The sequence below is a fragment of the Pavona decussata genome, unplaced genomic scaffold (genome assembly GCF_977016875.1).
Source record: "Pavona decussata unplaced genomic scaffold, jaPavDecu1.1 SCAFFOLD_383, whole genome shotgun sequence".
Classification (NCBI taxonomy): Eukaryota; Metazoa; Cnidaria; class Anthozoa; order Scleractinia; family Agariciidae; genus Pavona; species Pavona decussata.
The window spans coordinates 749,412-762,252 of record NW_028145756.1 but is presented as its reverse complement, the minus strand read 5'-3'; the positions used below and the strand labels follow the sequence as shown (position 1 = coordinate 762,252).

Sequence of the window (12,841 nt, the reverse complement as noted above, 5' to 3'; positions counted from 1 at the left end):
CGTGTAAAGTTTCCCGCCAAGAAGTCATCAACGGCCCAGCCCTCCTCGTCCAATTCTACCGTTCTCCAGGTCAGCCTTCCAGGTATATTAAACTCTCTAGTGTACAAATTGGACTATATAACTTGCTAGGGTTACAGTGGCGAAGATCGTGAAATTTGTTCATTATTTCCGCTGGGATTAATAATTAGATGTACAATTTTCATGACTCGCTGCTGATATCTTATTTGGTGCCCTTGAACGAAAGTTTTTTTTTGTTTCTCGCGTGCCATAGAGTTTATACGTGGTGTAATCCACAGCCTGTCGGAAGCTTGCATGCGGATGGTCTTCAGTGGCATAGTGTCATCCTAGATCTTGATGAGAATAAGGTTGAAAGCGGATACTTTCTCGTCGACGACAGATGTTTTCCTAGGAATATTCTGCCTCCCGTTCCTCAAGATTAAGTTTTCAGCCAATTGCGTTTACATTTTCTTGTTTCATAACTCGGGCTTTCCTGGAAAAAGCGGGGATCCTTTGCCTGATTTTTGGTGTCAATATCAGACACTGGTGGTCCGAACGACTAATGGGTAGTAGAAGCTTGACGCCTTCGTATAGCTCCGACATATTAGTTAGCTATTTAGTCCAGTGTGTTGGTGCCTCTCGTTGGCGCTTTAACTACAATATAAGATCTGTCCCACGATAACTATTAATGGCAAAATTAATTATATTTAATAACTATCTGCAAGGTATTTGTTTCAGTATCATTAGAATACGAACGCGTTCTGGAATCATTATCACACAGTGCCTCTAATAAACCTGCCTTGTTCTTCATTCTTACTTCCTCCTCCTCGTCGTTTGCTCACCAGTTCCCCCCCCCCTCCCCCCCCAATCCCCCAATCCCTACCATTGGCCCTCCTCCTTCAACAATGCTTGTTTTTTCTTTGACTTCTTTACTTTCATATTGTTGTTTCGGAAGTTCAGATAATGTTGTTTTATCCATTCAGTGACTGTGCTCCTTCAACAAGTTTTCATATATTGCTTAATGATGACGAGGTTTCCCATAAAGATGTATTTATCCGCACGGGGTTTGAATGCCAGAGAGGAGAAGGTACAGGTAGCTTTTTACATGGAAGATTCTTTAACTGCAGCCCTTGCACTGCTGGATCCTATAACGGCAACGGATTTTGTGTGGCGTGTCCTGCAGGTAATTAAGATGGGTAATTCAGTGATAAATGTGGGACTATTACCATCATGATAAGGCTTTAATGGTATTTGAACCTATGCTCTCTGTAGTACCTGAGCAGCGCTTTAGCATTTGAGCTGTCTATCCAGCTTAGATCTGGTCATTATTTTTGGTGTTCGTTATAAACGCACGAGACTGTGAGGTGATGGAGCGAAATATATGAAATTTATATATTTCAATCGCGAATGAGTTCTTTTCAGGCCTTCTGAAGTTGTATTATACTCTGGAAAAATAATTCGTATAAGCGACGATAGTGTTTTAATTTCTATTTGACACTGGATTAAAATAATTCCATCATAATGACCTTTAGGGTTGAGAACATCTCGAACCCTATCACCTAAGTTGTCTTTAATATCTTCCAATTGTTAGTATTTATCTGATATCTCGATGTGATATGACCTTCTTCAAGGATAGATCTATAGTTTTTAATGATCAGTTAAGTAAGTCTCTCTACTCATTTCTTCTTCCTGAGTTCACATACATCCAGCAAAGCAATGAAGGATTTTATAGTCACATGTTTTGTCTTCCCAACTGAAAACAGTTTAAAACCTAATAACCCACTTTTATATCGAAAGCGTTTCCCTTTACAATCCCAATGATGGGTAGTTAGAGTGAAATGATGGTGCGGTCATTTTTTTCTTTCTTTCATTCTTTCTTTTTTTCTTTCTTTCTCTCTTTTTTTCTTTCTCTCTCTCTCTCTCTCTCTCTCTCTCTCTCTCTCTCTCTCTCTCTCTCTCTCTCTCTCTCTCTCTCTCTCTCTCTCTCTCTCTCTCTCTCTCTCTCTCTCTCTCTCTCTCTCTCTCTCTCTCTCTTTCTTTCTTTCTTTCTTTCTTTCTTTCTTTCTTTCTTTCTTTCTTTCTTTCTTTCTTTCTTTCTTTCTTTCAATATAATAGAAATTATTTATCTCCAGCATACTTAAAGTCATTAAAATTCTGGTTACCTTTCATTCCTGGTAAAAGCATCCATTTTCCTTTTACGATACCATTAATACAGCTTGAAAACTGTTCCCTTCTTTTGTATCTGCAGGAGGTTTCTACCAAGACCAAATGGGGCAGGTCGAATGCAAGAGATGTAGTGTTGGTACGTTTGTCTCCTTGGAGCGTGTTCCTGGTAAAAGTGCCACTGATTGCTGGGCTTGTCCATACGGTTAGTAGTATGGTGGTTGGCAACCACCGTAAACATTAGTTCCAGCACACACTCATTTATTCTAAAGGCTGAAAGTATACCTTGACGTTTACTCCGTTGCGCATTGGCCATTAAATCCTAGCAGTACACAGGATGTGTGTCACTCAAGCCTAGTTTAAGCCTAAATATAAAATTCAACCCTTAAATCGGATTTGTTTCTCCGGATTTGTTTTTCATAGCGAAACAGTTTGAAAAACGTCCCCCATTTTCCACCTTGGATCAGTCTTGTTCACGTGAACACGCACAAATCGCACTATGTAATAATGTGTTTTTCATTTAATAGATGATGAGCAGGAACCAATCGTACCTGCCACACTATTTTTGTCATTGTTTAATTCTTCGTGGTGGTAGGTGACCATATCATGTATCAAAGCATAATCATTCCAGCAACTGCTGCAATGATTATGTTCGAGAATTGTTAATAAACAACCATCTTCTCAACAGGTACCCTATCCAATCAAACTGCTGACTATCGTGCTTGTAGATGTCTGCACGGCTTTTACCGTATGGATCGCTTTGGGCCCTGTTCAGCCTGTCCATCCCAGGGCATAAACTGTGTAAACGATACAGCAATATTGGCGCCCAGTTATTACTGGAACTGGACCAACCTAAGTGACAAGGACAGCTATAAAAACTTTGTCAACAACATTAATTGTTTTGGGGTTGATTACGATGGAAGGTTTTCCAAATTTCCCCTGTCACTGCCAAAACCAGTAAAATGTCCCTATTCTGGCTCATGCAAAGGTGGAATTGATTCAGAATGTCACGAAGGATATAAAGGCAACCTCTGTGCTACTTGTACTAATGGCTACTACCTACGATTCAACACTTGCTTGAAATGTCCGGGATTGACTGTTTCTATAATGTCATCTCTTATGATGATTGCACTTTTTGTGGTGGTGTTTCTAATGGTTCTGTGGGGCGATTCAAAGAAAACTGAGAACAATCGTACTGTCGCCGACGTCATCATGTCCTGTTTCAAGATTGTGATCGGTTTTTATCAAGCCATTGGTGGAATTTTCTCGGCGTTAGCGAGAGTTCAGTGGCCAGCAACATTGATCTCCATGGAAAAATGTTTAAAACTGTTCGAGGGAAATATTTTTCAGTTTGCTCCGTTAAGCTGCATCTATCCAAAACTACGACTGGACCAATTCTTTAAGTTTTTCTCAGTTATCTCTGTCAATCTGTTAGTTATTTTCCTTATTTTAATCTACCTTTTTCTTAAAATGCGCCACCTCAAGAGTAAGCTTAATTGTTCCTCCAGGGAACAAATTCGGGCGGTATCTAGTTTGAAGAAGTCTTGCTATCGGAACATTTTCTTATTTTTACTGGCCTCATATCCAATGACAAGTAAAATAATTATCCAAATTCTACCTCTTCCAGGCGCATGTGTCACACATTGCTTCACACATGACAAGAATCACTGTATCTCCCTTCTGAAAGCCGATTACTCCATCGAATGTTTCACTGCCCGACATAAGTTGTACTGGCACATTGCCGCCGTTTTTGCCTTGTATCCTGTGGGATTTCCTCTCCTGATGTTACTTCTCGTTTACAAATATCGTGAATCCAAGTCTAATGGAGAAATTGCTTTCGGTTTGAAAGTGTTCTTTGAAAACTATAAGAAAAAATTTTGGTTTTGGGAGATAACAGAGATGTATCGTAAACTGATATTAATTTCGTTAATATTCTTCTTTGGATCCGAGAGCCTTTCACAGATTGGCATCACTGTCTTCACCGTGAGTTCTTTTGGAGTGGCCTACACCTTCTTTCGCCCAATAAAAGACAAGTTTGAAGATCGACTCCAAACCTTTGTGCTGTGGGTCATCTTCTTTGACGTATGCCTAGGAGCAGTGTACACCACGTGTGATGTGGCCCATCGTCACAAAGGAAACGACTCCGTATTGGTTAATGTCCTCTTTGTGGTCCTGAATAGCTCAGTTCTGCTGGTTGCCTTGGGTAAGTCTCGATAGTATGCCGCTGTTCGGGAAAATGCGGGGAGGAAGGCCGGGCCCGAGGGAGCGGCGCAAATCGAGCCTACAGCTGAACCCGTTTCCACTCATTAAAATATTGGAACTTTTATTTCCTTATTTGTTTTTGCTTATGTCCTTCAGTTATTAGGTAACCAAAAACTTACCTTCTTTCTTTTTCGGACTAAACAAGCTTTATTTGTCATCCCTGGGTTAACGGGACTTTCACCGTATTTTTGGACGATTTCGTAGAGACCATAAATTATTTTCTTGGTCTCGAAAATTACAACGCCCTGACAAAAAAGTACATCAGGGAGCTAATTATTTAATCCCTTCTAGGTAAAGGAGCTGCCTATATGAAGTCCGTCTGGGAAAAGTTTTCCTTTTGTCTGATGCAATGCTTCCATATTTTGTGGAAAGGAGCTGCGTTTCTGAAGAGGAGAGTCTGCATTCGCCTCCAAAGTTTGATCCTTTCTAACCGTAATGAAGCAGAACCACTCTTGATCCAATAATAACTTCAGGTTTCTACAATTAGATGTCATTGACAGCCCGACTGCCTTGTGCATTGCCGGTATTTTAACGATTAGAATGGAGTCTCTGAAGTTGTGGTTACTTTGAACAATTATTACACGTTATAGGTTTTAATGTTCAATTTTATCTCACGACATTCTCGGAGTTTAGAATCTTGCGTCAAATTTTAAACTCTTACCGCTTTGAATTCTTCTGTAGAACCGAATTCGAGCGTAATTTAATTTTAGACTGAGACTCCATTCAAATGTTCAAAATTCTGTTAAGGTTTGCCTTGAATAATTTGCTGACTTAGAAAATGAGCCATCAATAGAATAAACATTTAACGTTGCTTCGTTCGTCAAGGAACAGAAACTCAGAAGCGCTCCATCGGAGGTAATAGGACCTTTTATGCTAATTCGCCACCATTTTGAATGGAATGAACATGGTGCGAAATGCAGTGATAGCGAGGGTGTCCGAAGAAAAGTTATTTCTATTCATTGGGTTTATTTTGAAATTACCTTTTATTCAAACCGCAGACAACTGATGTTTAATTCATATCTTATCAAGAAGTCTCAATTAGCCTTTGCTAAAAATAATGTCTTCGGTATATACATGTAGTGTTTTTCCTTTTTCGACGATCAATTTGTACGTGATTATTTGTAAATTGTATTTCATATTGTAAATCGATGTCAGTACTTAAAGGGGAAGTATCACGCAAATTTGCTGTAATTTCAAAAACCCAAAAATGTTTGTCTGTCAGCAGAATCAACGCAATTATTGTAAAAGTTTGTTATAAATTATCACCCCTGTGCAATTAAACTGTCCATTAGTGCCTTTGACTAGAGAAAGAGCATGCTGGTATGGATTGAAACAATGAGGCTAATGTTTTTCAAGCTATCGCATGTTTGTTTCCAAAATGCGCTAGAACAGATCACGAGTTGTTCCTTTCAAGGATTGATTTGATTTCTTTCCTCTCGTCATTCAAGAATTATTTGACAGCTGACTGAAGTCTTACTTCATGATTTTAAACAAAAGATACCAAAAGCTCCAGAATACTTCGCCTTTAAATACATACTGTAATACATGCCATATTTGTGAGGACACTTACTGCGAGTAAAACGTCGAGGATAAAGCAAAGCAATCCTGAGTGTCGTTTACTTTATAAGTAATGATAGACTATATATTGCTAATAATAAGGAGCGGTAAACTTATTTTATCTTTGGACACGTTAACAAGATAGCTATTTGTGAAAAGTGCCCTTAAGAGCATTTCCTTAATTTGTTTATCCAGAGTCACAACTGATGAAAAAAGTGGGGACCTTACGCAACCACGACGGGAACGCCAACGTCACTTGAAATCATAAGTTCCGGTTACTGGTACTGCTTCGTTCTTTTTTCCAATTCCTGTAATTTGCACAATATGGCCGATAATTCAGTAACTGAACAGGTGGGAACAAGTCTTCAAGTTATCACAGAGAATGAAAAATTTACCGCCATGTGCTCATGTTCTCCAGAAAACGTTGAACTTGGATATTTCACGTTGTTGTAAATGTTTGGCGGAAGACGGTGAAGAGATATACCAACATTAACGCACTTGCACAGCCATTGTTTTGCTTATCAACCCTTTTATTTATTGACGTTTTCGTGACCATCGGCGTCGTGTCTGCGTACAGTACCTATTATTAGAAATCGAAGTTGATTGAGAAACCACGTTCTTCAGCTTCCGAACGTTTTATAGAGAAATTAATTAGGACTATAAATTACCTTTTATATTATGTTCTCTGTTTAACTGTTTTACTCCGTTGATAAACAGACGATTACTTCTTAACTAAAACTAACATATTTCCATGGAGCCTAGAATAATTACTTTAGCGAGTAAGCTTCGTAAATAAACACCAGAAGGAAATATTATTAAAAATGGATTTAAATATTCTGGAGGTTCGAACTTCAAGCTTTTCCTTATGATACGTGCAACTTTCATTTAAACATACTCCTCATTCAGTTATTTCCCTTGAGTTTTATTTACGAAGCTAAGCCAACCTTGGGCTCTAGATCTCGTTACGCTATGACCAAAAATGTTCAAATACCCTGCCATTTTAGTTTCTCTAACACTGCGTCGCATGTCATATTTGAAGATCCAGTAAAACAAAATTAAACACAATATATCGTACTGAAAGAAAATAGAAGTTCTATTTAAACACGTCAGTACCAGTAAATTGTAAAGCATTGAAAAAATAAAAACTAAATCTATTAAATAGCTTTCAATATCATTAGATAAATCCTTTATGGTAGACGATAGAGGATAAGCTAGCCTTGCTAGCCTAACTTCCACATGGTGCGAAGTCGTGATCTGTACTTACTTCCGATAAAATGGGAAAGGACGAATATATATGAATCAGATATTCAGAGCCACAAAGTATGCCGGAGCACAATTGGAATTTACAACCCCGCCGCACTCAAATGATCAATGCCCCCGTCTTTATTCTTAGTAACAACTTGTAATTTAAACGAGGAAACTATTCAGGGAATAAATCTCATTCAGGGCCATTTGACTGCTTAATGACCCCCCAGCCGCTCCGTCTCTCAAATTCCGAATAGTTTCGATCCCGTAGAGTATTTTTGAAATCCGTTTTGTATCGATAAGCGGTATTTTCTAGAGTAAAAACAAAAAAATGCGAAAAATCAAATTTCTGGAAATGAACGTGGTGAACTTCAAATAGTGTTTTGGGCTTCGAAATGTTTTGCGACGCAAGAACAAAAACCAAATTCAACCTACTAAGTAAAGCAGCTTCCGGGCTTCTGACCGTACCTGATGCTCTTTAACCCCTGCTCAATAATTACTTATATAAAATATTTGCCTGCAAATAGAATTTTTATGTTTTTCTCTCTGGTCTTGTTGCTTGTTACAGTCACTTAGTATTGCGTGACGCGGCATAGGGGTGGAAGGGAAGGTCATTACATCACAACCCCTCAAGGCGAAATGCTTGCTTGGTGACCTCGCGATCGGTCGTGGTCGTGCATTCACGCAGCTTTTTCATCGAGTGAAGACATTCATTTGAACTCCCACCTCCTCCCCTTGTACCAGTCCACCTCTTTTATGTTCATAAAGACTGTAAGCAATATGGAATGGGGTTTTGGTTGCCCTTACCTTAACTGGGCCAAAATATTTTTAACAGATTGTAATGTTATATGAAGTATGAGTTGGTTATTTTAATAAAAGCGGCTTTGGGGCTTTCCCTCAGCCATTTTACTCCAAATGTTTTGTGTGAGAGTAAAATTATTGTGCCCAGTAAACGAGCTCAGTCTATACAGCACTCACTAGATAAGTTTATAGGAGAAGCCGTGGGGGAAAAACATAAAAGATATTATAAAATAGCCAACATGAAAACGTGATTCTGATTGGTCCAAGATAATTCATTATATCTCCATAAAGCACCCAGCATACGTCACAAGAGTGCATTATAGCGCAACATATGCAAACACAGAAAGCAAAAAAGTCTGCCGGTCCGCCATTATGGCTGACGGAATTCCCCACTTTAACCTCAACTTCGACTTTCTGTATACTCAAGCAAATGACAACGAGATCAGGAATGAAAATGGTCAAATAGGGGAAAAGGAGCAAAGGTTTCCTGACCTAACTGAGGAACAAAGAGACCGACTTTTAGTTGACGTAGAAGCAAAAGCCCAACTAGGTTGTAAAAGTTTTTTAAAGGTAGGAAGGTACACAAATAGACATATCATAGACCACCACAAATTGAAAGAAAAATTTTAAATTTAATACTGTATTTATTTCATCAATAGAATCCTTAGTAAAAACAGAGTATTTTAATTAGTACGCTGGAGCTGTTACTAAAGTGGCAAGTTTCAGTGCCAACAATAACATTCAAGTTAAAAGTAACACTGTTCGACGTTTCGATGTTTCAAACATCATTATCAAAAATGAAGAAAAACTTTGATGTCGGAGTTGCTAAAAATAGTTGAGTTTGAATAAATGAAATCTCTTTTGATGGCATTCCTGCGTGCTTGATTTTTATGGAAATATGTTAGCAGAATACTTTCGCACGAATCGAATCCGATTGCACGTTTAACGATGGTTTTAGCTCTTGTATAAACAACATTTCATAAATAAGGCAATCAGATTTATTCTGTTACTTTTTGAGGACCGAAAAATTGTCCGCGATGGTTGATTTCTCGACCCCATGTTGGTTCATGTGCTTCCCAATCTAAGAGCTTGAGCTTCTCCGTCCGTTGGGAAGCACATGAACCAACATGGGGTCGATCAAAAACGAAGCTAAACAACCAATTTTTTTCTTAGAATGGAGTGCTCAAAAAGTTCCACCCTAACCTGAACTTGAAGAAATGTATGAAAAACAGCTCGACGAAAGCCATTCTCGGTTTTAAACTGAAGCGAGAAACAAGAAAGGCGAAGAATACAGCAAATCGTCCTGAATTACATTCAAAAATGCTATCCAAAGGTATTTGAACAACCCGCCGTTCATGAGAAATTTTAAGCTGAATTCAGCCGCCTTTACAAGTTCAAATCGCATGTTGAATGCCAGTGGAGGATTTGAAGAAGTTGAAAGCCAGCCGAGTGTTAACTTTGAGCAATCCATGGTCTCTATTAAGAAATGTTTGGATCCACCAAGTCCTATACTGGTGTACTGAGAAGAGGCCGTGAAGGACAGCGAAGCTTGAAAGCTTTAAGTTTTTCCTTTGCCGTCGACAAACAAGACAAGCGGCACGTCACGATGACAAACGACGAGGTGACGAAAAACCACCAAGGCGGGCTTCAAGACAAGTTTAGCTCTGAAAAATTGGCCCGAATGTACGAAACAGAGAGTGCGACAGATGGCTACAGAGCTCTACGCCTGTACATTTCTAAGCTAAACCCAAAGTGCAACGCCTTTTTTCAAGTTCCCAGGAGCGACTGGAGTGAATTGCATACGGCAAACAACATCTTGTACAAAAAACCGCCCTCTTGGCGTCAATACGTTCGGAAATATGACGAGAGAAATAAGTACAAAGGCCATGCTTTCCAAAATCTACACAAACCATTGTGTTAGGGCCACAGCCATTTCCTTGTGGTCTGAAGCCGGTTTGGTGGATCGCCACACTTCGGGATGTTTTTTAATCGGCTTTGCAAGTGTCAATTAGCAGTCAGCACAAGAGTCTCCACAACACTTTCAGCCTGTCCATCAGCTTCATTTCGGAGAAATGTCAGCTACAGACAGCCGTTTAACAACCTCCACCATCATACGCAACGAAATGCACGGGTTCATGTTCAGCAGCTGTGATATCCATTCGCTCTCGGTTCAAATAAACATAAATATATCTCCAAGTACAAAGTGAAGTGGTTCACATTTCTCAAACTTTTTCTCTTATTTTACTTCAGATCTTTTTTACATAATAGTCGAAGCTGTTGAAGGTCATTTTGCTGTTAACACATTCTGAGACGAAACGGGCAGCGTTTTCTTTTCATTCAGGTTTTGAGCCAATAGAGAAAAAAGGCTTGTTGATGTCAGAAGAGAATAGGTGTTGATTGATTAAAATTTGCTCTCAAACAAGTGGTTATGCCTGTTTTATGACTCAATATTTTATAAAAGAAATAAAAAAACTTGTTCCTCGTGCATTGTTTAGTTATATAAGCACTTGGGACTTTTAAAGGACACACGCGGCTCATGCTTCTCTAGCACTTCTCTCGTGTTCTTAAAAAGTCCCGCGTGCTTATATAACTCAACAATGCACTCAGCGCGTTTTTTTTAAATTTTATTTCTTTAGTAAAGGAAGCTAGCACCTTACTCACTAGTACTGTTCTATGCCTTCTTGGAGGAATTCTCTTCCTCTCAGTTGGGGAAGGTCAATGAAACCACGAACCAGTGAACTAATTAATTTTAGCTTCACTTTAGTTGAGTCTGAAGTATTTCGTGATTATTAAGAAATCGAGACAAGGCTAGGCTCGTAACTGACTGAGTTACCTGAAGCATGAAAAATTACATGAAGAAAAAACATGACAAAAAGCACAGGCTTTAACGGCAATCGAGCTATGTGACCCGCTAAGCCATGCAGGGTTGGTCATTATGCAAGTTTAAAATCTACCAGTGGAAGATGAATATATGATGAAATGTTAATTAAAAGTTGATATTAATATTATTATTACTTAAAAATTGATATCAAAGTGAAATAGGTGAAACATCATATGTTAACGGCGGATGAAAGTAAACTTTCATCCGAAGTTCACATCTACGAAATAGTGATATAATTCACTTTCGTGATAAGGTAAGGCTCGTAACTGACCGACTTAGAAAGACAGTAACGCAAAAAAAAATTGTGTTAAAAGAAAGCCCCCCCCCACCCCCCCCCCCCCCCCCAAAAAAAAGAAAAAAAAAAAAAAGAAAAGAAAGAAAAAGAATTGGTAGGGAATCTAATCACGACACTCATGAGATATGGAAGCAATGGAAAGTACATGCTTTCCAAAATAACTAATAGAGATGAAGAACGCAATAGGAAGCCATACATGGAAATAACTTTAAAGTTGCTTGAGAATTGCAATGGTGACTCATGTTCGCTAAATCTACCTAACTGGCTTTATGAAGCCATAAATATGTGTTTGTATTGGCTACGAATGGTCAAGTTGGGAATGGGTTGCCAGATAGAATAGAACGTGTCCATTTTTCCAACTTGTCTTCACTTGACTTGAACAATTTGGAAAAATAGATAGTGGTTCCTTCACCTGTTGAGAAAATTACGTGATTTGTCGTCCTTTTATTTTTGAAAGGAGACAGCTTATTAACGCCACAGCCGTTTTTGTGGACAGGGCTTGGTCAATCATTTCGTTTTCGACATCGTCTGTGGAGGGTGTACGAGCCGCCCTCTGTAAATAGTGACTATCGTCGTTTGGACGAGAAGAAATGAAATCCCTCAAACTTTCGCAGAAGAATGGTCTATATAAATGATTTACACAAATATAACTTTCAGCTCAGTTCGATTCGTATTTAAGCTGTAGTGCGACCATCTTGGTTTTACCGCTCTGAGAGGGCTTTCAGCGGCCATTTTAGGCCATACTTTAAAGAATTTGCCTTACAAAGAAAATGTTACAAATCCGAACAAAATCTCATTATTCGAGACAAGCAAATGTTTGTTATTATGTTGATTAGCTTTTTTGGGAATTTGATCGAGATCTGATTTTTTTTACAAAATTTTTAAGGTTACCGTGTACCTTCAGGGGTGGCTTCAGTTAAAAGGATATAGCGTCTCTCAGTTACATCACAGATACCCAAAACCCATATCAAATTAAAGCTTATAGAACTGGGTATTCAAATATTTCATTGCTTTTCCAAGAAAATAAAATCCCAGGTTTTCCGTAAAGTCGGAACTTGAAGGTCCAGGTCATCGTTCAAGAGTTCCAACTCAATGCAACTGTTCAGTTGCTATTAAAGGGAACCTCCACTCTGACAACAAATCGACGGTTAAGTGTTGGAAATAGTATCTTAATTTTAAATTTTAGTCTAAAAAGTAGAAATGATTTTCAAGTGTGTTAAAAGTTAGATATGATTATCGACTACTTTCGCTTTTAAATTTCCGGGCGCAGCCATTTTGAATTTTATGACGTGTAACGGTTGCCACTATTGTTATTCATTAAAAGTTCTTTTGTGTGAAACAATTGAGCAACCGTAACACGTCATTAAATCCAATATGGCGGCGCCCGGGAAATTTAAAAGCGAAGTATGCGATAATCAAATCCTGTTTTGTCCGACACTGAAATATTATTTCCATGTTTTCTAACGAAATTTCAAAGTAGATTGTATTTTCAACAATTTAACGTTAATATGTTTCGAGAGTTGAGGTTTCCTTCAAGTTAATGGAGGATTAAAACCACCTCACGCGTGCCAATATGTACTAGCTAGCTGGTTCGTTAGCTGAAAAATTCCTTTTGACTGAAGACTTGTTAACCCACATCA

At 38.6% G+C, this 12,841-nt stretch overlaps 1 protein-coding gene across 3 annotated transcripts in view; it reads left to right on the top strand.

Annotated features, from left to right (window-relative positions):
- Nucleotides 1-12,841, top strand: part of LOC146451856 (uncharacterized) — a 149,701-nt gene that overhangs the window by 72,951 nt on the left and 63,909 nt on the right. For 2 of the 3 annotated variants that reach the window (XM_085098543.1, XM_085098540.1), the window contains exons 20-23: nucleotides 981-1,180; nucleotides 2,246-2,365; nucleotides 2,849-4,363; nucleotides 4,714-7,100. The exons of the other annotated variant lie outside the window; for it this stretch is intronic. In XM_085098543.1, the coding sequence (XP_084954669.1) occupies nucleotides 981-1,180; nucleotides 2,246-2,365; nucleotides 2,849-4,363; nucleotides 4,714-4,886 (2,008 nt within the window). In that variant the 3' untranslated portion in view covers nucleotides 4,887-7,100. Of the gene's footprint in view, nucleotides 1-980; nucleotides 1,181-2,245; nucleotides 2,366-2,848; nucleotides 4,364-4,713; nucleotides 7,101-12,841 lie in introns of those variants that run through there. 3 annotated transcript variants of the gene reach the window in all.